Raw genomic sequence first — 26,730 nt, forward strand, 5'->3', positions numbered from 1 at the left:
TGCTGCACGGGCATAAATGTGAGGATGGGCATAAGTGTGAGGACCAGTCAAAAGTGTGAGGACCTGTCAGAAATGACTTTTTTCTGCCCTCTGAGTAGTCCCTATACACATAGCCATGCCCACCCAGTCACATGACCTCCAAGCCACGCCCACAAAGTAAACCACGCCCACAGAACTGATAATAAAAAATTACAGTTATGAAGTAGCAACGAAAATAATTTTATGGTTGGGGGTCACCACAACATGAGGAACTGTATTAAAGGGTCGCGGCATTAGGAAGGTTGAGAACCACTGTTCTAGAAGGTATTGTTTATGGTCTGATTTTGTGAGCTGCCCAGAATATGAGAGTAATATTCCCTTCTATCAACTGAATAAATAAATGAATTGCTCAAAACAAATTGCAAGCATAGTAATAAGAGGGCTGCACAATTTTGCAGCTGTGATGTTTCTCCAACCAAAGGGGCCGTCCTTGTATATTTAGCAGAAGTTTATCTAGATTTCTCTTCACTTCTTCTTAAAACAGCAGCCACCGACATGTCCTACAAGACCATACTCAGCTTGTGGTTATCACTCGTTCTCTTAGGAGCTGGTAAGTTGTGTCTGTTTTACTATGTTTCTAGCTTTAGTTTCAAATCAGGACTGAAATTTGGGGTTCAAAACACAGCTTGTTTCCTTGACTCCAGCTTGGATCATTACTGGAATAGATATAAAACTCTGGAGGTACTTGAATCCCATTCAAAACAGCTGAGTTAGAGAACAAATTTAAGAAAAAGGCAGATAAGATTAAAATTACAAATTCTATAATAAGAAATAGATGATATTTTCCCCTCTTTTCTTTACAAAACATAAGAACCATAAAGATGATGCCATTATCTATGTTTCATATGGATATATTATGTTACTCGACAATACAGATTTAATTAACAGGAGTAAAAACCCAATTTCAGACAAAAGTTAATAATAATGGAAGCATATAAGTAAAAACGGCAATATCCCAAATATTTTCCCCATCAATAGGAAGATTATATAGAATCTTTGTTGCCTCTGAGATCTCAAACACATGTCACCTAAAATATCTGTTCATTTAATTTCCTGTTGCAATGAAAAAATATTACTTGTTTTACTGTTTTTCAAAGCAAAGTCCTGCTGATTTGTAAGGACAGGCTGCGCATATTTTAATAATTATACAAAGGAACATAACTTCTGCTTATATATTTCTCTTTCAAAACCATAGTCTGGATTTGTTGTTGTTAGTTGTGAAGTCATGTCTGACTCATCGTGACTCCATGGACAACGTTTCTCCAGGGCTTCCTGTCCTCTACCATCCTCTGGAGTCCATTTAAGGTCACGCCGACTGCTTCGGTGACTCCATCCAGCCACCTCGTTCTCTGCCGTCCCCTTCTTCTTCTTTTGCCCTCAATTTTTCCCAGCATGAGACTCTTCTCCAGGGAGTCCTTCCTTCTCATTAGGTGGCCAAAGTATTTGAGTTTCATCTTCAGGATCTGGCCTTCTAAAGAGCAGTCAGGGTTGATCTCCTCTAGGACTGACCGTTTGGATCCCCTTGCAGTCCAAGGGAGTAAGCTATCTAGCTTTGCCATGGCTTTCCTTCCCAGGAGAAAAGCGTCTTTTAATTTCTTGGCTGTAGTTCCCATCTGCTGTGATCTTGGAGCCCAGGAAAATAAAATCTGTCACTACCTCCATTTCTTCCCCATCTATTTGCCAGGAATTGAGAAGGCCGGATGCCATGATCTTAAGTTTTCTTAATGTTGAGTTTCAAGCCAACTTTTGCACTCTCCTCCTTCACCCGCATCAAGAGGCTCTTTAGTTCCTCTTCACTTTCTGCCATTAGAGTGGTATCATCTGCATATCTGAGGTTGTTGATATTTCTCCTGGCCATCTTAATTCCAACTTCTGATTCATCTAGCTACGCCTTTCTCATGAAGGACTCTGCATATAAGTTAAATAGGCAGGGCAACAGTATACAGCCTTGCCGGACTCCTCTCTCAATTTTGAACCAATCGGTGGTTCTGTGTCCAGTTCTCACTGTTGCTTCTTGACCTGCATATAGGTTTCTCAAGAGACAAATAAGATGGTTTGGTACTCCCATCACTTTAAGAACTTGCCACATTTTGTTGTGATCCACACAATCAAAGGCTTTAGCATAGTCTATGAAGCAGAAGTGGGGGGGGGGGCAGGGCCAGCTGTCAAGAGGGAAAGCTGTGCAGAATGGCGCTCCGTTTAAGAGAGTCAAATACACAGCTTTTTCCATCCGATTAGCAGATTCTTCAGAGTCCCAGATTCCTTGGAGGGGAATCGGAAGAAAGGGGCGCCCTGCAGAGCAGCTCTTGGTGGCAGTTGAGAGTGCGGATGTCAGGAAAGCCTTGAAGAAGTCGAACGGGGGAAGAAAGGCGGCCCATAATGGTGGCCGTGAAGAAACAACAACAGGCAGCTGGACAACATTAGCGGTGGAATAGCTGGACAACAGAGAGATGGACCTGGGCGAAAGTGATCTTGGCAGCCCTCTGTGAGTGACCCAAGGTGAAGATCTTCTCAGGGGATTGCAAAGAGGGAAGAGTCAGAAGGAGGCCCAAGGAAGGAGGACATTTCCTCCGTAGTAAAGTGACGAATGGCAAGTGGGGGCAAAAAAAAAAAAGAGACCACTTCAACGCGATAGATATCACTGGTGGCGTGAGGGGAAAGAGGAAAAAGAGCCCTGGTAGCGCAGCAAACTAAAGCCCTGTTATTAACATCAGCTCCTGCAATTTACTGCTGGTTCAAATCTCACCAGGCTCAAGGTTGACTCAGCCTTCCATCCTTTCAAAGGTAGGTAAATTGAGGACCCAGATTGTGGGGGCAATAAGCTGACTTTGTATAAATATACGAAAGTATGAAGGCTATTGCTTAACGCACTGTAAGCTGCCCTGAGTCTCCGGAGAAGGGCGGCATATAAATCAAATAAAAAAAGGGGGGGTGGGAGAACTTGCCATTATTGCTGATTTAAGTAGACAATTTAGTTTGTGAGCAAAAGTTATTTATTTATTTATTTATTTTTATTTAATTTGATTTATATGCCGCCCTTCTCCGGAGACTCAGGGCGGCTTACAGTGCGTTAAGCAATAAGCAATAGCCTTCATACTTTTGTATATTTATACGAAGTCAGCTTATTGCCCCCACAAACTGGGTCCTCATTTAACCTACCTTAGAAAGGATGGAAGGCTGAGTCAACCTTGAGCCTTGGAGAGATTCCAACCAGCAGTAAATTGCAGGCAGCTGTGTTAATAACAGGGTGCTTTAAACCACTGTAGTACCAAGGCTCTGTAGTGCTGATTAATAGGAGAACACAGGCATTTTGAAGAAAGACTGTCAACTAGGATAATAGAGAGCTAGAGACATCTACTGGCCAAGGAAAAAACTGGAGACAATTTAAGTAAGAAGAGGCAATCTAAAGGAAAACAAGACCTATTTTGGATGGTATGCCAATAATTGACTTATAAATCGAGGAAACTTAAGGAGTACATTTGGATGTGAAAAAAATTAATGAAATAGTCGTAGTGGAACACTTTTAAGAGGGAATCATCTCTCGAATTATTGTTTTTTCTATGCAATCTTTGGACTACTATTTTATTAGCTTCACCACCTACTGCATTAATTATTGATATTATTAAGTGATTCAATTATAGATTTTGTTATTAAATAATTGTTGACTAAGGGGAAGGTTTGCAGACTGTAGTTGGGGAGGAAAGATCAAGAAAGGAAGTGAAAGAATAAATAAGAAACATTTAAAAATATAAAATGGAGAGTGAAAGCTGCAAAATTAAGCATTGAGAATTAACTAGTTGAGAGAGTGATAGTTGAAGGGTGCTGGAGGAAACTAAGAGAAATATAAGAAAGTGGGGAAGTCAATTTAAAGCGGTATTAAAGATAACAAGTATCTCCAATCTGACAAGAATTGGTACAGGAGGGAGGCAAGGAGCTCAAACTACAACAATGGAACTAAGTCCAGCAGGGCAAAGATCTATTGAAGGAATGCAACAGAGAGAGAGAGAGATCAAACTCATTCAAGAATCTCCAACAGATGCTACAAACAATGCAGAAGGTTATGTTAAAGAACCAGGAGGATTTGAAACGAGAGATAGGAGAAGTAAGGAGTGACACGGGAGAAATGAAAGAAAAGATAAGATCGATGGATGAGAAATTTGAATGCTTCCAGCAACAAATTCTAAAAACTGAACAAATATTACAGGAGATGGAAGATAGAATGGGAAGGGAGGGAAAAAAGTGAAGGAGATGGAAGAAAAATTAATTCAAGCCAATAGAGATCTCGAACAGACAATAATCCAATTGAAATTGGATAAGGCCGCCCATTTTCTACGATTTCAGAACGTGAGGGAAGAAAAGAATGAGGACCTTTCAGAGATGATGGCGGATCTATTGGCAGGAGCATTAGGAATTGGGAAGGAAGAAATAATTAATGAAATGGACGAAATTTACAGAATCCACACGAATTACGCACATAGATATAATTTACCTAGAGAAGTGCATATTAGATTTGTTAAAAAATTGATCCATGATGAGATTCTTCATAGGACCAGAGAAGATCCACTAGAGTTACGAGGAAGACAGCTTGTGGTGGTTAAACAAGTCCTGAGAAGGGTAAGAGACTTAAGATGACCCTACCAAATGCTTACAGCAAAACTAACAAGGAAAAACGTAAATGTTTAGTGGCTGACTCTGGAAAGAATTATGGTATCTTGGGGAGAAAGAAGGTAGAGATTGGACATGGTTGACAAAGTAGAAGAGTTTTATAGACAAAATTTTGGTAGTGAGGTTGAATTGGAAGAAAGAGAAAGAAAGGAAGAAGGAGAACTAGGAGGACAGTCACCAAATAGGGGGGAATCCCAAATCAAGGAAAAAGAGAATGGGAAGAACAGAAGAAAGGGGGAATTGTAATGTGTGTAAAAGAGGGTATTTTGGCCAAACAAATGTATAAAAATGAAGAAGGCAGAATATTGATAATAGAATTAACTGTGGATGGGAAAAAACTGATGTTAGTTGGAATATACATGCCAAATGAGGGCCAAAAACTATTTTATAAGAAACTGTATAACATGATTAGAGACCTAGAATGCGATAATTTGTGCATAATTGGTGATTTCAATGCAATTGTAGATAGAGAATTAGACTACAGAAATGACAAATGAAAGAAAAGTGTTAGAAGGATATTACCTACCGTATTTTTCGGAGTATAAGATGCACCTTTTTCCCCCCTAAAAGGGGGTGAAAATTTAGGTGCATCTTATACATCGAATGTAGCCCCGCCCACCCACTGGCCCCCACCCTTTGCCTCGCAGCAATTACCTCCTTGCAAACAAACAGCAAGAAAAAACGCTCCTTTCAGCTTCAGCACAACCTAATTAGCACAAGTTGATTGGATCGGCCTCCCAACTCTCAGCTAATTTGCTCTCACAGCTGTTTTGCGCAGGGCTCTGCTGTTTGCTGCAAAGAGGTAAATTGCTGGAGCAGATATTTTTTTCCTTGTGCTAATCAAGCTATGCTGAAAACGAAAATGAAAGTAAAGCAGGCTGTTTGCTGTTTGCTGCAATATCGCAAAATTAGGCAGAGGAAGAGGCAGAGGGAGATTTCTTTTTCTTCTTTTTCCTCACCAAAAAAAGGTAGGTGCAAACAATGGGAAATTTAGAGCAAAAGAGGAGAGTTCAAGATTTTAAAACACAAAAGGAAAAATGGAAAAAGAAAAAGACAAAAATAAAAATGGGAAGGGAGAAAAAGAAATGAAAGAGAAAGATGTTATACATATTTAGAATTGAAATATGAATAGTAGTAAGAAATAAATGGGAAATCATGATTGTAAAAATGAAATGAATAATAATTGGAATATTTGTCTTTGTAGTTTTAAAATTTAGACAATGATACGTTTTTCTTTTTTTCTTTTTTTTAGAAATATGAATAAGTATAGACTGTAACAATTGAAATACCTTTAATGGTATATGGTGGTGAAAGTAAAAAGGATTAAGTTGTAGCTTGGATAACAGCTAGAACATTTTTAAATTTAATTAGGGAAATTGTAACAAATGAAATATTTTTAATTATATATTGTGATGAAAGTTGAAATGATTGTGGTTTGGAGGAATATATAAGGAAAATTATTTGGTTTATTATTATTGGTAAATATAATTAATTGACTTGTAAGAAATTGGATTGTTCATATTGATTAATATACAAAAAAGATAGTTATATAACTAATTGATTTATATTAAAATGTTGAATTTGTATTAAACAATTGTAATATTACATAATTAACCAATGTGAGGATGGATATAAAAATAGATGACAATGGGAAGGGGTATAATATAGAATAGAAGGGAAAAATTGAATTTGATTAAGATTAGAGATGAGGATGAAGGGTAATCTTGGTATTTTTTAAAAAAAGACGAGGAATAAATATGGCAAAAAGGAAATATATAAATTGTAAATTTAATTGAAATGACTAAACACTGTTTAAATTTGTGAACTGGCCAAATACTCTGTTCAAAGAAAATACATTGTATGTTTGAATGTGTGTTTGTGTAAAAAATAAAAAAAACTTTTTATAAAACAAAACAAAACAAAAAAGGTAGGTGCGTCTTATACTCCGGTGTGTCTTATACTCCGAAAAATATGGTAATTCGTTTTTCAAGATGGTGGAAGAATTAAGCATAAAGGATTGTTGGAGGGAAAAAAATGGGGATAAGAAACAATATACTTATTATTCAGGTAGACATCAATCTTGGTCTCGAATTGATATGGTTTGGGCATCGACAGATTTGAATCTGGGAATTGAGGAAATTAATATTGACATAAATTTGTGGGCAGATCACAATCCCATTAAAATTAAATGGAAAGGGCAAAAAAAAGATAAGGAGGTGGACCCTAAAAAAAGCAATCTTGAATCAAAATGTATTTAAATTAAAGATGGATGATCAAATGAGTTTGTTTTTTCAAAGTAATAAAAAAAGAGGATACGAACAATCAGAATCTGTGGGACACAGCAAAAGCTTTTATGAGGGGTATCGCAATATCATACATGGCCAAAAACAACAAACAAAAAAGACAACAGCAAAAAACTTTAGAGGAAGGTCTTAGCAAACTGGAAAAAGAGCTGCAGAAAGAACCCATAAAATGGGAATTGAAACAACAAATAAACACAATTAAATACAAATTAAATATCATTGAAAAGGAAAATATGGCACAACAAATTAAAAGCATTAAACAAAAATTTTTTGAGAATGAAAATAAGCCGGGAAGATGGCTGGTTTATAGATTAAGAAAACAGAAAGAAAAGAACCAGATTAGTAAATTACATAATGAAGGAGAGTTAATTTCATCAAAATGCGGCAAAGAGGAAGGTAACGTATGAGTTTTTTAAAAAGCTATCCGAGGATAAGGAGAAGATAGAAAAAGGTAAGTGCAATACCTACAAAAAACAGAATTACCCAGAATCTTGGAGGAAAGTAAAAATTTATTAAATAATGGGATAACATCATGGAAGATATCTGGGCAATCAAAAAACAAAAAAGTAACAAACTGCCAGGCCCAGATGGTCTACCTTCAGAAATTTATAAAAATCACCAGGAATTATTAAACCCACTGTTATTAGAGGTGTATAATGATGTACTTAATGAAGCTAAGATACCTGAATCGTGGAAAGAAGCAACAATCACATTGATTCCCAAGGAAAATTCTGATTTGATTTATATTAAAAATTAGAAGCCGATATCCCTACTAAAGTCGGATTATAAAATCTTTATGACAATTATGGCAGACAGATTAAAGAAAATTTTAGAGAATTTCATTCATACTGATCAAAACGGTTTTCTTCCCGGACGGCATATAAGAAACAACATCAGGATTATCTTGGATATGATAGAATACTATGAAGTCCATAATGAAAAACAGATGGCGTTGTAGACGACCGGAAGTGCTGCAGCGAGACAGTCAGAGATTAGCGGGCTCTGATGAGCTCCGCAAAATCCCGGGCTGACGAACCACCACAGAGGGGTCTTTGGACCGGATCTGTCCTGTAGGGACAGAGAAGAAAGAGAGGCACTTCAGAAGACCAAGAGGAACAGGCAAGTTCCTCGAAGGTCAGAGGAAATCCTCTCTGACTTTGCAGTGGGGGCGGCGGCCATTATGATCGCCAGTAAACTGGGGCAACCGGATCAAGTAATGTGCAGGAGCAGAGAAGTGAATGGAATATTGATGCCGGATGAGTGACATCTAACTCATAGGCAGAAAGGGGAAAAAAGGATTTTTAAAAAAGAATTGTAAATGTCCTGGCTTGAAAACAGCGGCTAATAGGTGTGGGAAAGGATGGAAGGAGAAGATTAAAGCGGAAGTTATAAAGGGACAAACCCTGATCAGAAAATTGTTTTTTGTTTTTTTGTTTTTGGATTTAAATATCTGGAGAATTTTTTTAAAAAAAATTAGAAAAATGAAGAACCCGAAAAGATCCTCCTTTAATTTGGGAATTTTAAAAGGAAGAAGAGAACCTGTAATAGAAAAGACTGGTGAATGACTTTAAACTGATATTAAATTGGAATGTAATGTGGAATTTGGACTATGTAAATCTGGACTGAATTTTTGAACTGATTTGGTGCATATAAAGGTGAAAAGGAAGAAGAAGAAAAATTAGAAAAGTAAAAACTGTTTAAAGCTGACTGCATACAAAATGGATACTTTTCCACCCTGTTGATTGTAATAGTGGGTTGTAGAGAGCCATCTTCAGGAGAGAAAAATAATTACTGTAACATTGAATCTTTGTTTTGGAAAAAAAAACTTGGACTTTGAAAGGGATAACAGCATGTGATAATTTTTAAGGACGCTTTGTTTGTTCACAAGTGTTTTGACTCTGAGGAAAAAAAGAGAGGATTATAACGCAACTTCAATTGGAATAATATCAACCCAGAAAGAACTAAATGGTACAAGAACTTAAGGAAATGATGAAAATGATGTTCTTATCATTGAAAATGGAAATAAGAGAAATGACTACAATGTTGCAAGGAAAATTGAAACTTGATGACCAAAAAACTGATTTAGGACACATTCAAGCAGACAAAGAAACAACTAATGAGAAACAAGGAAAAGAGACTAACAGTAAAGAAGAAGACAAAGACAAGGGGATTTATTATAGAGAATTAAATGACTATATGGGTAGCATTAATAAAAAGGAGAACTTTAAAAATTACATTGGGATTAACAATGGAAGAAATAGAAAAAGGGGAAAGAAACAAACAAAGAAAAGAGGGTGGAATAGAAAAAATATAAAAAGCATAAATGATTACACTGGGATTATCAGTGAGAAAATAAGAAAAAGAGGGAAGGGTAGGAAAAGAATGGGAAAGACGCAGCAAAATAGAAGAGTGTATAATCTTAAAAAACAAATGATTATATTGGGATTAACAGTAGAAAGATAAGAAAAAGGGAAAAGAGAGTCCAGGACTGTAAAATACAAAAGAAAAGAAGGGGAAAGAAAAAGAAAATAAAGTATAAAGATAGAAAGGGAGAGAGAAATGGAAGAGGAATATGTGGTAAATGAAATGAACATTAGAGAAAAGATGAAATTGCATTTTTAATGAAGCAATTTTCATACATAAAAGTATGATTAAAATAAAAATTGGAATATTTTTAATTAATGAAGGGGATTGTAACAACGTGAATATTTTTACTTGTATATTTGGAAAGTAACAAAATAAGAAAAGAAAGTTGAAATGATAGTGGATTATGAATTAATTAGATATAATTAACTGGTTTTTATAAAAATGTTGGAATGTATTATTGGGAATAGTTGATAAAGAAAAAATTATTTGAGATTGGAATAAGAGATTTTAAGGAAACAATTAGGAATTGTACTATGCAATATGAGTTTAAATTTAGGGTTACTGGAGTGGGATTGATATGTTGTTTCGATGAAGAAAGACGCGTAGGCAGGATGATGGTTCACGGGAAGGCCCCTCGGGTGGAAGGCAACTTGATTAAGGCACTTCGGTGTTAAAGTACCTTGGGGAAGGCACACTCACCCCATCCAGAAGGCTTCCTTTTATTGTCATTTTACAACTATCATGGCAAAACATCAATCAACGTATACTTGTCCTGATTGGCTACAGAAAGCTCGTGAACTCCACATGGATCCCTCGTGTTTCCCTCATGTTATTTCCTGTGACAAACAATTGCCTACGTGTTGGGTTGCATATCTTGATATAGGGTCTCTGCCAGACATCCTGTCTTTACATTTCTGTCTTTACATCTCTGATAAGATTAGGACTTTGTGGTAACGTTGTTTACCCAGTGCAATTTGCCGACAACTGAGGTCACACCATCCCCACATTGATACTTAATTGAATATGTTTAATTAATTAGTGAAATTATGACAAATGGATTACTTCTAAAATAAGAGATAAGGATATAAATAATTGATGAAGCAATATAATGGCAATAATGAATTATGTAAGTCAATATGAAGAAATGTCATATGTAGGGATGCTTAAGAATTGAAAATAAGATCCAGAAATAGAAGTTTAATATATGAAACTGTAGCAGTCGGAACATTTGGGTAAAGATATATATTTAATTGGGGTATTTAACTGGATGGGGAGGAACAGGCTCAGACTCAACCCGTCCAAGATCGAGTGGCTGTGGCTGCAGGCGTCCCGATATAGTCAGCAGGTGCCATCGCTGACTATTGGGGGTGAATCTTTGCCCCCCACAGAGGGGGCTCACAATCTGGGTGTCCTCCTGGATGCACGGCTGTCTTTAGAAGAGCATATGACGGCCGTGGCCAGGGGGGCCTTTTATCAGGTTTGCCTGATCCGCCAGTTGCAGCCCTTTCTGGACCGGGACGCCTTGCGCACGGTCACTCATGCCCTTGTCACCTCTCGGCTGGACTACTGTAATGCTCCGTACATGGGGCTCCCCTTGAAGAGCACTCGGAGGCTCCAACTGGTCCAGAATGCAGCCGCGTGGGTGGTTATGGGCGCAACTCATTGTGACACCCCTCCTGCGCGAGCTGCACTGGCTCCCAGTGGTCTTCCGGGTGCGATTCAAGGTGTTGGTTACCACCTTCAAAGCGCTCCATGGCATAGGACCCGGGTACCTTCGAGACCGTCTTCTGCCACCAATAGCCTCCCACCGACCAGTCCGTTCCCACAGAGAGGGTCTCCTCAGGGTGCCATCGGCCAAGTTATGTTGGCTGGCGACACCCAGGGGGAGGGCCTTCTCTGTGGGAGCCCCAGCCCTGTGGAATGTACTGCCCCCGGAAATAGGTAAGATCTCCGACCTCAGGGTGTTTCGCTGCACACTGAAGACCCTGTTGTTCCGCCAGGCAGGGCTATCAACATAATAATTTTAAATTGGGGTATTTTAAATTTTTGGGGTTTTAAATCGGCCAAATCTATTTAATTATTTTAATTTTTAATCATTGTTGTGTCCTGTGTTTTTAAATTGGCTGTACACCGCCCTGAGTCCTTCGGGAGAAGGGCGGTATAGAAATAAAATTATTATTATTATTATTATTATTATTATTATTATTATTATTATTATTATTATTATTATTATTTGGTTTCTATTAATGTGTTGAATTGTATTATTTTGAATAGTTGACAAAAAAATCATTGGTGATTAAAATAAGAGAATTTAAGGCAAATTAAATTGCACTATGTTATGTAAATTTAAATTTAGGGGTTTAAATTTTAAGGAGGAAAAAAGAAAATTGAATTATAATAGGATGAGAATTCAAGATGAAGGGTAATATTTAAAATTAGAGAGAAATAAATGCTATGAGAAAAATTGAACATATAAAATTGGTTTAAAGATGAACAAAAATCTAAATTTAAGACTGGGCCAATATTCTGTTCAGAAAAGATGCATTGTATGTTTGTGTATGTGTTTAAAAAAATAAAAAAAACTTTACAAAAAAAAAGAAAAACAGATGGCGTTGATATTTATCGACGTGCAAAAAGCATTTTTTTATTGAAAAAGTTTTAATCAAGAAAAAAAAACACACAATTTTCCCACAACCCTCCCACCCATCCCCCATCCCCCTCCCCGACTTCCCAGAGCAGAACACAAGGTATTTCAGTTAACTTTTAACAATAAACTAAATTGCTTAACTATCCATTAAACTAACATCCCCTCTTTAAAAAAAATTCTTAACCCCCCCCCCATAGATAAAATCATGCTTCTTGGATATAATACTTCTAAAATCACTCATACAATGCTTATATCATTAAAGATTCATTCATAAGCTATTTGATATTTTTTAGTCTGATACTTATTTTGAATATAATCAATCCATTTTCTCCAATCCAATACATATCTTTCTTGTGTATGATCCTTTAAGTATGCTGAGATTTTAGCCATTTCAGTTAGGTTAGTTACTTTCAGTATCCAAGCATCCTTCTTCCAGTGTTGTGCTATCAACAATCTTGCTGCTGTTATTAAATTCAGGATCAGTTTAGTCTCTACAACTGTACAGTCCGTAGTTATACCCAGTAGAAACAAGTGCGGAGTAAATTTCAATCTTTTTAAAAAAATATTCTGCATCACTCACCAAATCTTTATCCAAAATGCTTTGATTTTTTTACAAGTCCACCATATATGATAATAAGTTGCATCATCACAGTCACATCTCCAACATTTAGCTTGCACATTAGGATACATACATGATAGTTTTTTGGGATCTAAGTGCCATCTATAAAACATTTTATAAAAGTTTTCTCTTAAATTTTGTGCTTGTGTAAATTTCACATTTCTAATCCAAATCTTTTCCCAAGTCTCTATCATCATTGGCTCTTGAAAATTTTGTGCCCATTTAATCATGCAATCTTTAACCAATTCCGTCTCTGAATCTATTTCCAATAAAGCATTATACCACCTTTTGATATGCATTTGTTTTTGATCTCTAATTTGTTTTACCAAATTTTCCTCATTTTGCACAAAACCAGTTTTTTGATCTTCCTTCCATCTAGCTTGAAGCTGACCATACTGAAACCATGTATAAATTATACCTTCTTCTCTCAATGTATTTCAAATATAATACACCCCTTTCCATAACAAGAAGCTCTTTATAGGTAATCACCTCCTGTTTTTGTTCTATACTTATATTTTCTATTGCATGTCTAGGGTTTGCCCATACAGGTATCTTATAATTTAACTTATATTGATATTTTTTTCCAAACCCTCAACAAAGCATTTCTAAGTATATGGGCCTTTATCCACTTTTTTGTCATATAACAAATATGCATGCCATCCATATAGTAAATCATAACCTTCCAAATTCAACATTCTCCCCTCAGTTAAGTTAAACCAGTCACTAATTTGTGATAAGTGCTTCGTAATATAATCTTAAATTAGGCATTTTGAGACCCCCCCTTTCACGTGTATCTTGTATAATTTTCATCTTTATTCTGGGTTTTTTCCCAGCCCAAATAAAAGTATTAACACCTTTCTGCCATTCTCTCAAATTTTCATCTTTCTTAAGCACTGGTATCATTTGGAACAAGAATAAAAATCTAGGTAACACATTCATTTTAATTGCTGCAATTCTTCCCAATAAAAACAACTGTAATTTTTTCCAATTCTCCATATCCTTCTGTACCTTCTGCCAGAGATCTTCATAATTATTTTTATATAATTTTGTATTTGAAGCTGCTATATACACTCCTAAATATTTAACCTTTTTAACTATTTCAAACCCCGTTATTTTTCCTAGTTCATCTCTTTCAAGTACAGACATGTTTTTGGTTATCATCTTTGTCTTATATGAATTGACTTTAAATCCTGATACTTTCCCATATTGATCAATTATATCCAATATATATGGAGCCGACTCTATGGGTCAAAGCAAAGCATTTGTTAACGTTAAATGGGACTCCATATTAGAACAATTAAAATATATGGATTTCGGGGGGGAATTTATAAAGATGTTTAAAACAATCTACTCCAGACAAGAAGCCAGAGTGGTGATAAATGGGGAAACATGAAAGAACTTTTTAATCCAAAAAGGCACAAGGCAAGGTTCTCCGCTATCACCACTGCTTTTTATTTTATCACTAGAGGCTTTAATTAGAAAAATTCAAGAAGACAAACAAATCAAAGGTTTAAAAGTAAGGAAAGAAAGTTTTAAGGTACAGGCATTTGCAGACGACCTTGTATTTATTATTGAAGAGCCTGTACTAATGTGAATGATGTAGGAATAGTACAGGGTCAGCTATATGAACACTGAAGGACCCTCTTATTCACATTATTATAAGAAAGAAATGTGCTTGTTTAGAGATTACACTAAGTCAGCTAAATTCCATTCTTGGTAATATATATCTTCTGAGGGGCCTAGTTGTCAAGAATGCAAGGATATCCATATGAAACAAAAGTTACTTATTATCCAAAGCAGCCATGAATCTATGCATCAGCAATCACAGAACTGAGGAAGGTTGTTTAGCTAAGATAATCTTATGAACTAGAAAATAATGTAGGAATTTAGTAATTTAGAAAGTATCAATTATCATGTAACAAATGTATGTTAACCATATATGGAAAACTGCTGTGCTCACAAAATCCTTTGTCTTGGATATGTATAAAAGCAGTTGTATCAGAGCTCTTCTTGGTTCAGAATTGCAGATACAAATCTGATTCTGAAACTGCAAATAAACTGTCTCTGGCTGACCAGGAATGTTGTTTGGTCTCATCATTCCATAACATTTCATGGCACCCCAGATGGGACTAAGAAACAGAGACCATTGCTCTGCCTGACGGCTTGCCCCAGCGGGGACCGACACCTTTCCAAGGAAAGTCCACTGGCCGGCCATTAGGACTCCATTGAAGTCTATGGAATCTTTCAGTGAGGAGGTGCCGTGAACCCGCTGGAGAAGCAGATCAGTCAAGTATCCACAAGGTCAGCCGAACCCAGAGATCTCAACAAAAGTCCAGGAGGAAGACGCCTGCAGGCAAGTATATGTAAAAGGGGTACCCACCAATTTAGTGGTGGAAGAGGGGGCCTGATCACCCCCCTAGGAGACAAGGCGTCGTCCTAAAGTCTCCAGTGAAGAGTTCAAGACTCCTGTTGGGAGTTCGAGTCTCCCTGTTAGGATTGTGTGGGTGGTTAAACCGCTGCAGTTCCCATTGGTGACCTTTGAGTTTCAGGCGCCGTGGGTCAGTGGTAGTGTTGTTAGAATGGGTGGTCATAATAGTGTCCCCAGGACACCGTTACAATGCATGTTAGCCAATTTTAAGAATGCCTTTAGTGAAGACTATGGTGATCCCCCGTGTGATCCTGATACTTTGAAGATATATTGTAGAAATGAGTGGCCTACCTTTGGCGTAAGGTGGCCAGCAGAAGGATCATTGAATCCGATAGTGATATCCAAAGTACATCAGATCGTTACACGGGATGGCCATTGGGACCAATACCCATACATAGATCAGTGGCAGATCACTCAGAAGGCAGCTCCCCCTTGGCTTAAGAAATGTCAGATGGAATGTGTGAGAGTGTGTTTGATGAAAGAGAAAAGTAGGACCCCAGAGTAGGAGAAATGAAATACTGCAGTATTATAAAGATTTTGATAATTTACCATTCTTAAAAGATCCAGAGAACTCTGAAAGAACTAAGAATAAAGAAGAAATTGTTTATTGTTCTTCCCACCTAGGGTTTAATGGGTAATAAAAAGGTAAAGCTTGTCTAAATGGGAAGACTCAGATAATTTGAATTGATTAATTTGATGTGATTTCTGTTAAAAATTATTTTGTTGATGTGCATCTATAATGATAGTGTGTAGAATTGAATGGGATTGAATTGATTGTGATATGTTTGACCGGCCAGCAAATTAAGTAACCTTGGGCTTGAAGCTGTGGGAAACGGGCAGTGGTTAGGGCCCAAAATCACATTTGTGATTAAAACTACTTCCTGAGTTTTCCCACTGCTTGAAGAATGAGCTACAGATTGACCAAGAAAAGAAAAAGTGGAAGGAGTTGGATGGAGGATGAAATCCTCTAATAATAGTATACAAAATTATTTAGAAAATGGAGCTCATTGGCTTGTGAAAAAGCTCCCTGAAATAATTGTAATGATTGGTTTGCATGAAATGGGATTTTTGCATGTGAAATTGGTGTACACAAGCAGTTTGATTGCAGTGCAAATGTGAGTGTGTTGAGGGTAAAAGTTGGTGTGAATGTACTTTGATTCCCTTTCGTATAAAGAAACAGTACATTGCAAGGTTTTGTTATTGTTGTTGTGAAGTAAGTAGAAATTTGTGGAAAATGTCTGTGAGTTGTTGAGGCTAGAGAGAAATGCAGAGAGTGTTGTTTTGTTGAAAGAATGCTGAATGAAGGGGGGAGTGAGGCTTTTCTGCTTGTTTTAACCATTTTTTTCCCTTTCTCTTAGCCTGTCTAAGAAAGGAGGGGGAAATGTGTGACCTACTCATGCAGCCTTGCCTCTCACTGTTTTGGACTCTTTCATCTGCATATAAAAGCTATGCAGATATATTTTCTTTTCTGCTCTGAATACAATTTTGATTTTTTTTTTCTCCCTGGAAATTTTTGAGGTTTAAAACACTTAATTAAACCTATATAAAAGAAATGATTTTGAAAGATTTTTTGAATCTGACTTGCATTTTACTAAAGGCAGAGAATTGATGCTAAAGTTTGATCCAAATATATTTCAGAGCATTGATCCAAAGTACTTCATTTAGATTGTTTGTTTTATTTTTGAAACTGTTCTTCTTACCTCCATTTTTTTAAAAAAAATGTCTTTATGTTTGTGTGCATTTTGAATGCTTAGGTGCTCCATCCTATGGCATTGTTTGTTTGCTAGCAGCATAAGTTGTTGCCCTTTTAGAAATTGTTACAGAGATGGGTTAGCAATTATAATATCTAGAAAGAGAGATAAAATACTTGGTACATTTGATTAATGAAAGCAGTAACATTATTGTGTTGGGGTAGTTGTATTATAGCCTAGGGTTAAACTTGATTTAATGGATGTTCCTTTGGAAGAAAGAGCTAATTTGTTTATAGATGGATATACAATAGTAGAAGGGAGAGAGGAAGTTTTAGTGGAAGCCAGGAAGTTGCCTTTAAGTTGGTCTGCACAGACTTGTGCTGATTTCGAAGTCAGGATGGCAGTGGTAGGAGGAATTGAATTTTTAGTGTTATAAGAAGAAGGAGTTAGAGAAAGTAGAATTGATGGAAGGGAGAAGGTATGTGATTTGTTTTTGGAAGGTTATGGATGTTGTGGATGGCATAACCTTGGACGGGGAAGGAAGAAAGGAATGTGAGGGTGGAACCAAGTGATAATGGGAAGAAGAAGTGGTGATACGGGCAGGGAAGACAGAGTTAAAGACTGCCCGATCCAAAGAAGGGAGGCGTAAGTGTACAATATGATGGCAGAAGATGAAAGTCAGTACTAGTGGTGTTGGGTGATTCCTTTTTGGGTTCCACAGAGAGTCCTTGATAAATTTAGTAGTGGGACCTAAAGAAGAGGAAGTGGTGCTTTTAATTGACAGAGATCAGATTAAGTGGACAAAGCATTAGAATACACTTAATTAGTGAAGGGAGTAGGAAAATCACTCCTGATAGAATAGAAGGGGTGGCGTCTCAGCCTCTACCTAAGTTTACCAAATTTGGAAAAGCCATTCCATCTCTTTGTAAACACAGAAAATTGAATTGCACAAGGGGTCTTGGCTCAGGTGTCAACTTGCAAAGCTTTCAAGTTGTCATGAGCAGGAGGGAGGGAGAACTGAAGTGAATTCCATACATTTTTCTGATCGCAATCAGAAGGAGGGTGTTAGGTTTCACAGCCAGCCAAAGTGGTTAATTGGAGAATGTGATTTATGACATGGCCAAGGGGGAGGGGAGAGACAGGTCATAGGGGAACGTAAATCTACGTGGGGTCAGTCCTGACTGCATCCGAGTATTGCCGGAATGGTGCTCCTAATAAATCACTATATTTCCTTTGAAGTTTGGATCATGGCTCATGAATTAATTAGGGCATCTTTCGGAAACTTGATATCAGGACTGGGCAGGACAAAAGAAACCCGTGGCATTCCTGTCAAAAATAATGGACCCAATAATAAGGGGATGGCCAGTATGTATTCAAGCAATTGCTGCTACTGCAATATTAGTCCAAGAAAGTAGGGAATTGATCTTTGGGGGTGCCCTTATTGTAAGGACCCCACATCAAGTCAGAACCATCCTTCAGCAAAAAGCGAGGCGGTGGTTAACTGATTCCAGAATTCTAAAATATGAAACAATTTTAATGCAGCAGACAGATTTGATTTTAACTACAGATCACAATTTGAATCCAGCACAGTTCTTAGCCAACACCAGATCAATGGATCAGTATGGATTAGAACATTATTGTGCTGAAGTAATTGATTTACAAAGAAAATAAGACCTGATTTGGAGGAACACCCCCTGGAGAAAGGAGAAGTAATTTTTATAGATGGTTCCTCTAGGGTGGAGGAGGGAGTACGGAAAATGGATAAATGGCACAAGAAATAGAATCCTACATTAAAAGATCACATCCCACATATACTCCTATGGAGAAGGAAAAGGCCGAAGGAGATCTGAAAGCCACTCTTGTGAAGGGATGGTATACCCTTCCAGACTAGTGGTACCAGTTTCACTTGCCTGGCCTTTAGTATCAGAGGCACACCAAACCTGACATATTGGCAAGACTGCTTTGGCCCAACAGTTGCAAGCAACATTCTACATACCTAACTTGCAGAGCCTGGTTGCCAAAATAACTTCCCAATGTCCTATGTGCGTGCAAGTAAATGCTAAGCAAGGACCGCGTTTACCACCAGGACAGCAGCCCATCTCCTACTTGCCCATGGACTACTTAGTTGTGGACTTTACTGACATGCCCAAATGCAATGGTTATAAAGCCCTGCTCATTTTCATTGACACTTACTTTGGATGGATCAAGGCCTACCCTACTAGAAATAAATTAGCTATACAAGTGGCACACTTTCTTTTAAAGGAAATAATCCCCAGATTTGGATGTCCATCTACCATCAGCTCTGACAATGGCCCAGAATTTGTGCAACGTGTAAATCGCCACCTAGCTGAAGCTGCAGGCCTGAAATGGAGATATCATTGTGCTTTTCATCCACAATCCGCAAAAAAAATTGAAAGGACTAATTGTTTTGTTTTTGTTTTTATTGGATTTATATCCTACCAAAAGGAGCCAGATTTGTGATGTTACTGCTCATTCATTCTATTTAAAAAAAGAATCGTGCAAAAAGTAAGAACATCTTTTTTAAAAAAATACCTAGGCATTCCTCCACCTCCCCCCTCCACGCCCCAGCTCTCATTTAACATTGGCAACGGTGGTGGGCGAAAGGTGAGCTTTTGCTCCAGGCGGGTGAAATCCAAGTGGTGGGAAGGGGGGCACAGCTGCAACCCTGGCGGCTTCAGGAAACACTACCCCACCGGGGAAGTGGGTGGCAGCCTGGCAAGCTTTGTGGCTATGTGGCTGTGAAGCTTTCTGGGCTGCCCCCCCCCCTCCATCCCCGCTGTGGCTGCAACCCTGGCAGCTACGGGAGACGCTAACATGGTGGGTGGGGCCTGCAAGCAGCGACTGGGAGACTGGTTCGGGGGTGTGGTCAGCCAGCCATCGCTAACAGTTCAGTAACCTTGGCCAAATTTCCACCAACGGTTCACACAAACCGATATGAACCGGCTGAATACCACCTCTGTCAGTGACCACCCCTTCTTGGTTATCAGGGATGTTAGGTTCGTTCTTGTATAGTTCTTCTGTGTAATTTTGCCACCTCTTCTTAATCTCTTCTGCCTCGGTTAGGTCCCTGCCAATTTGGTCCTTTATCATGCCGATCTTTGCATGAGCCTTGGTAGTACAGTGGTTTAAAGCACCCTGTTATTAACACAGCTGCCTGCAATTACTGCAGGTTCGAATCTTACCAGGCTCAAGGTTGACTCAGACTTCCATCCTTTCTAAGGTAGGTTAAATGAGGACCCAGTTTGTGGGGGCAATAAGCTGACTTTGTATAAATATACAAAAGAATGGAGGCTATTGCTTAACGCATTGTAAGCCGCCCTGAGACTCCAGAGAAGGGCAGCATATAAATTAAATTTTAAAAAAAAAACGTTCTCTTCATATCTCCAATTTTCTTGAAAAGATCTCTGGTCCTCCCTATTCTATTGTTTTCTTCTATTTCTTTGCACTGTTCATTTAAGAAAACATGCTTATCTCTTCTAGCTATTCTCTGGAATTCTGCATTCAACTGGATGTATCTTTCTCTTTCGCTTCCCTTCTTTCCTCAGCTATTTGCAAAGCTTCCTCAGACAGCCATTTTGCTTTCTTGCATTTCTTTTTCTTTGGGACGGTTTTAGCTGCTACCTCTTGTACAATGTTGCGAACCTCCGTCCATAGTTCTTCAGGAACTCTGTCTATCAGATCTAATTCCTTAAATCTATTTGTCACCTTTACTGTATATTAATCAGGGATATGATTTAGTTCATACCTGAGTGGCCTAGTGCTTTTTCCTACTTTCCTCAATTTAATGGTCTAAATTTTGCCATGAGAAGCTCATGATCTGAGCCACAGTCAGCTCCTGGTCTTGTTTCTACTGACTGTTTAGAGCTTCTCCATCTTTGGCTGCAGAGCACATAGTCAATCTGATTTCTGTGTTGACCATCTGGTGATGTCCATGTGTAGAGTCATCTCTTGGGTTGTTGGAAAAGAGTGTTTGCTATGACCATTGTATTCTCTTGACAAAATTCTACCATCCTGTGCCCTGCTTCATTTTGTACTCCAAGGCCAAACTTGCCTGTTATTCCAGTTATATTATGGCTTCCTACTTTAGCATTCCAATCCTCCATGATGATAAGGACATCATTTTTGGTGTTAATTCTATAAGGTACTGTAGGGCTTCACAGAACCGAACAATTTCATCCTCTTCAGCACCAGTGGTTGGGGCATAGACTTGGACTACTGTGATATTGAATGGTTTGCCTTGGATTCAAACTGAGATCATTTTGTCATTTTGGGGATTGTATCCCAGTATTGCTTTTTTTACTCTTTTATTGACTATGAAAGCTACTCCATTTCTTCTGAGGGATTCTTGCCCACAGTGGTATAACTGATGTTCATCTGAATTAAATTCACCCATTCCTGTCCATTTTAGTTTGCTGATTCCTAAAATGTCAATGTTCAGTCTTGTCATCTCTTGTCTGACCACGTCCAGCTTGCCTTGATTCATGGATCTTACATTCCAGGTTTCTATGGAGAATAGAGCTTTATAGCATCTGACTTTCCTTTCACCACCAGGTGCATCCACAGCTGAGCGTCCTTTTGGCTTTGGCCCAGTCGCTTCACTCACTCCTTCACCGATCACTGACTTCTTATGCTGAAGGATCTTGCGTAGAGCTATGAACTATGCCGTGCAGGGTTCGGATGGACAGGTTATGGCGGAGAGTTCTGATAAAAAGTGGTCCACTCCAGTATCCTTGCCCAGAAAACTCCATCAACAAAAGGCTAAAAGATATCATGCCAGAAGATGAGCTCCTCCAGTCGGAAGGTGTCCAATATGCAACGGAGGAAGAGTGGAGGGCAATTACAAATGGCTCCAGCGAGAGTGAAGCGGCTGGGCCAAATCCAAAAGGACAATCAGCTTTGGATGTGTCCAGTGATAAAAAGAAACTTTGATGATGTAAAGAACAATATTCCATGGGAACCTGGAATGCAAGATCTACAAATCAAGGTAAGCTGGAGGTGGTCAAACATGAAATGGCAAGATTGAACATCAACATTTTGGAAATCAGCGAACTAAAGTGGACAGGAATGGGCAAATTGAATTCAGATGGCCTGTCAGGTCCCATAGATCTCTATCGGGACGCTGCCATTCTGGTGGGAATGGGGAGATTTGGGGACATGCTTGAATGGGATTTTTCTTTGTACCTTTCTCTGCTTTGATGTACCTTTGGGAAGTGGGAGGGAGGAAAGGAATGTACCTGGGGCCATCTGTTTTGTCTTAACATCAGAGGAGTGAGATTGTGGTGCCTGGGAAATGCCTGTTATCGCCTTCTTGGCCCGAAGTTCTCACAACATCTTCACACCAGTGGTGGGTTTCAACCGGTGTTACCACTGGTTCGCATCATGCACACACTTCACGACTTCAAGACTCAACCCGATGAAAGCCCCAGCATGTGGACGAAGGACGGAATCATCCTGGGCAATTCTGCAAAGGCAAGGTGGTTTGTTGGTGTAGTGTCAGCCTCCGCTTCTATATTGCTTGCTTTCTATGGCTGCCATTGTAACGGGGGGAGGGGGGAGCTGTCTGGGTAGTTGGGATGGGGGAAGTGAGCTGGTGGAGATGTATTGTAACAGAGAATGAATTGGAGAAAGTTTTCCTCAGCGTTTTCTCTGCAGCTGGGAGGCGTGCTGATAACCAGTCAAGGTCAACCAGAAGGATGGGGCCATCGGAAGCTGCATCCCACATGACACCCTGGGGGGATGTGGATTGGATAATCCTGACTGGACCTTTGGGGGGAGGGTTTTAAGAATGTTTTCTATATGTGATTTTCACACCTATTGCCTCAGATCTTGCTTTTCTTCGGTTGCATTCAGTTCATACTCAGTAAAAGTACCTCTCTCTATGAAAATGGAGTCGGGGTTTTTCTTTCTTGAGTACTGAAAGGAGGCATATCTGACACATAGGGAAACTGGGACTGGGACGGGAGAAGCCGAGGAGTCACCTTTACCCAGGGCAGCTGACAACAGGTGTGGAAGAGTGAACTGGAAACCCTGTATGATGACTACAAGATGGAGGAAGCATCGGGCTGATCCGACCAACTCATGAAGCAATGCACTTCATGAGGGAGGCCCTCCAGGGCATGAGAGTCCCTTTGGGAGTCTGCAGATAGGACGAGAGGAGGCCACCTGTGAATGAGGGGATTCCACTGGGACATCCACTGACACTGCAGAAAGCCCCAACAAGCCCATTGCCACCCCCTGAACCCACCTCAAAGAGATCCTTATCATACAATAAATCTGAAGATCTGGATCTTGGGGTCTTACCCCCAACTTTGGAACCATATAAGAAGGGAGAACCGAAAGTACAACGACTGACCCGATCAACTTATAAACTTCAAGAACAACAGTTAAAAATGCAACAATCTCAAGATCTATCTGAAGAAGTTCAGAAAACAGAAGCAGTGGGGGGAGCTAGGCTGAAGAGTAAGGTAACAACAATGGAGACAAGGGACAACCATCCAAAAATACTAGCACTGCCGGGACCTGGTTGTTCCTCCCCAAATACTCTAGTAAGTTAACAATTTGCCTTACATTACTTTTCATTTGTCTACCATTTATAAAACCAGTTTGATCATGATGAATCATTTGCTGCATAACTATCATTAATCTATTTGCTAATATTTTAGCAAAAATCTTATAATCTGTATTTAAAAGTGAAATCAGCCTGTAGTTTTTTGGATCTGTATGATCTTGACCCTCTTTTGGGATCAAAGAAATAAAAGCTGTCTACCAAGTTGGAGGTACCTCTCCTCCCTGTTGTATATTGTTAAATAATTTCTTCAGTGGTTCCACCATTTCCTCCTGTAAACTTTTATAATAAACAGCTGTGTTGCTGAGCACATTGTAAGCTGCCCTGAGTCTTCGGAGAAGGGCGGCATATAAATCAAATTTAAAAAAAAAAAAAACTATCCGTTCCAGGAGCTTTACCCACTTTCAACTGCTTAATTGCAAACAAAATTTCCTCGGAAGTTATCAATTGATTTAAACTATCCCTCTGCTCTTTTGAAGTTATATAAATGTTCTCTTTCTGCAAATATCTATCTATATCTGTATCTTGAATTTTATCACCAGTATACAGCCTTGAGTAAAACTCTAGAAAAGATTTTTTAATCAATTCTTGCTCATAAACCTCTTTACCCTTGTATTTTATTTTCTCTATAGTCCTTGATTTCTGCTTTTTCCTTAACAAATATGCTAACCATCTGCCAGATTTATTGGCATTACAAAAAGTATTATGTTTAGCATATTGTAAATTAGTTGCCACTTGGTCTGCTATTAACATGTTAAATTGACCTTTCAGTAAATTAATTGCCTCTTTAATTCTCTTATCTGTTGGATTAACTATCAAAGCTCGTTCTTGTTTTCTAATCTCTTCTTCTATCCTTTCTTTTTCCCCCCTGTTTTTTTCTGTACTTATTGTTCAAATATATCAAAAATACCTCGCATATATGCTTTGCTTGCATCCCACACCATTTCCATCGATGTACCCTTTTGCATATTCATAACAAAAAATTCTTTCATAAATTTTTTACACTCTTTAACATTTTCTTCATATCTAAACAAATTATCATTTAACCTCCAGGACCTCCTAAGCCCCTTTCCATACTCCAGTTCCATCCAGACTTGACTATGGTCTGTCAATATTCTTGAACAACTCTTCATATTCTTCACCCTAGAAAAGAGGGTATATATAAAAGCAGCTGTGCTAGACCCAAAATGGCCCCTGAAACAAGCAGGAACCTCACACGGCCACAAAAAGCCCAAAAACCCAACTTTCACACTTTACACACACAAAATTCCACATACAGCTTTGTGAGATTTTGTGTGTTTGTGTAGTTAGAGTGAAACACTACAGAAACACACTAAATCTTAGAAAGCTGCACAAATATTATTTTATTTTTATTTATTTTTATTTTTATATAAAAGCAGTTAAAATTTAAAACTTCCTAAACTTTAAATTATTAAATTACTATTGCTTAGCACATTGTAAGCCGCCCTGAGTCTCCGGAGAAGGGCGGCATATAAATCAAATAAAAAAATAAAAAAATAAAAAAAAATAAAAAAATGGCTAGGTCTAAAAAAAGAACAACTAAAAAAAAAACCCCTAATTAACTATTTTTTAAAGCTCCCAAAGGGGAAAAAAACTTACCCAATAGAACAGGAGTCTCCAACCTTGGCAACTTTAAGACTTGTAGACTTCAACTCTCAGAATTCCTCAACCAGCTTTGCTTTGTTGGCTGAGGAATTCTGGGAGTTGAAGTCCACAACTCCCTGCCTGCTTGATTGCAGGCAGGGAGATTCAGTTGCTTGCTGATGCAATGGATTGCAGGGATTACAGCAAGGTGTTGCGACCAGCAGCTAAGGTAAGCAAACTGAGGGGGGGAGGGGGAGGGATTTTTGCTACCGATTAGCAGGCAACTCAACTGGGATCGTCAGAGCTTGGCTCGTCAGAGCCATTTAAAAGAAAAAAAGGCTCTGATGATCGCGCGGCTCAGCTGGGCATGGGGGGCAGGGGCAGGGATTTTTGCTACCGGTTCTCTGAACTGCCCGCTGCCATCGCTACATACTCACCCGAGCCGGTCCGAACCGGGAGCATATCACCCCTGCTACACTCTCTCTGCTATCACTGTCTTCCAATAGAAGTTCCTTTTGAAATGCCACAGCCCCCCCACCCCAGAAGCCATGTCACTGCCTTTCTCCTGCTACACCCCTACCATAGCGCCACAGCCCCTGCACCACAGCCCCTGCGATCACCTATCGGCAATTGTATGCCACCCCCGCAACACCATGGCAGACCTCCACCCAATTGGCTGGCAGCTAACTGTCCTGCACAGCCAAAGGTCTGGGACAAACAGTGTCTCGGCAAATGAGCTGTGCCAAAAGGCATGGGGTGGAGGGATGGAGGTCCATTTGCCAAGGAGAATGGCCAGGGGAGGGCCAGCAGAGGAGGAAAGCTGGCTATAAATGGGCTGAGGCGGGAGGCAGGAGGCAAAGGAGGTGCAGCCAAGGTTGGGAACCTGAAGGTCCTAGATCCACTCTTGCCATCCTGGTTGAGGGGGGAAATACAAATTAGTGGCAGAAAATCAAAGCAGCATCACGTGGGGTCACAGTTGAAGGGACCAACCTGGTGACAGAGAGAGGCTAAACCCAACTGGTACTTTGAGTGACCCCGTCAGGCCTCCTCCAGGTCAGTCTTTCAGGTGGCCAGAGGCTTGGTGAAGCTTTGGGTCTCTCCTTTGGGTCTCTCCTGTGAGGTAGATCCTCCTTTTGAACCCCAAGGGAAGGACTCAGTTCCTAGGGAGGACATTTGAACCCCTCCTGTTACTCTAAGAAGGACAGGCCATTGCCCAGCGAGGCCCCACCATGTCCTTTGGAGCCATTTTGTCCCTTCTCAGAAAAGGTGAGAAATTAAATGTCTGTCAGAAGGTCTCTTGTGACCCAATTTTGAAGGCTTCCTCTCTCTTCTCTCTGACTTTACAGAAGACGTTGAAGCAAAAGTGAATGGCATTCTGGGACACTCTGTCACATTCCAAGTGAAGTCCTCTCTACCATTTAAATCAATTTCCTGGAGTAAAATTGCCAGCAGTAAATCTGAAATTATTGCTGTGGTGACCTCTGGGGAGCCCTGTGGCCGTCTGGTCCCCGACCCAGCCTATGAAAAGCGAGTGACCATCCCTGAGGACTGCAAAGGATTAAATATCAGCCATCTCAGGAAAGAGGATGCTGGTAGATTCAGAGCAGTGATTATTCCATCAGATGCAGAGAAGGTGGATGAGTCCTTTGATCTGCAAATATTCCGTAAGTATCCCACCCATCATGGTAGTAAATTCCAGGCCTCCCTCCTTTGCCCAGAGTGATATAGCAATAGCAATGGCACTCAGACTTATCTACTGCTTCACAGTGCTTTCCAGCCC

The 26,730-nt window shown here is 39.2% G+C and overlaps 1 protein-coding gene across 1 annotated transcript in view; it reads left to right on the forward strand.

Moving 5' to 3' along the window:
* The first annotated feature begins 524 nt into the window (after positions 1-524).
* The window catches only part of LOC117670855 (SLAM family member 5-like), a 44,923-nt gene continuing 18,717 nt past the window's right edge, over positions 525-26,730 (forward strand). Inside the window, exons 1-2 of the mRNA XM_034426343.3 lie at positions 525-589; positions 26,297-26,614. Coding sequence (XP_034282234.3) covers positions 535-589; positions 26,297-26,614 — 373 coding nt within the window. The 5' untranslated portion in view covers positions 525-534. The remainder of the gene's footprint in view (positions 590-26,296; positions 26,615-26,730) is intronic.

This window comes from Pantherophis guttatus, chromosome 18 (assembly GCF_059756535.1).
Source record: "Pantherophis guttatus breed Tessera chromosome 18, ASM5975653v1, whole genome shotgun sequence".
Classification (NCBI taxonomy): domain Eukaryota; kingdom Metazoa; phylum Chordata; class Lepidosauria; order Squamata; family Colubridae; genus Pantherophis; species Pantherophis guttatus.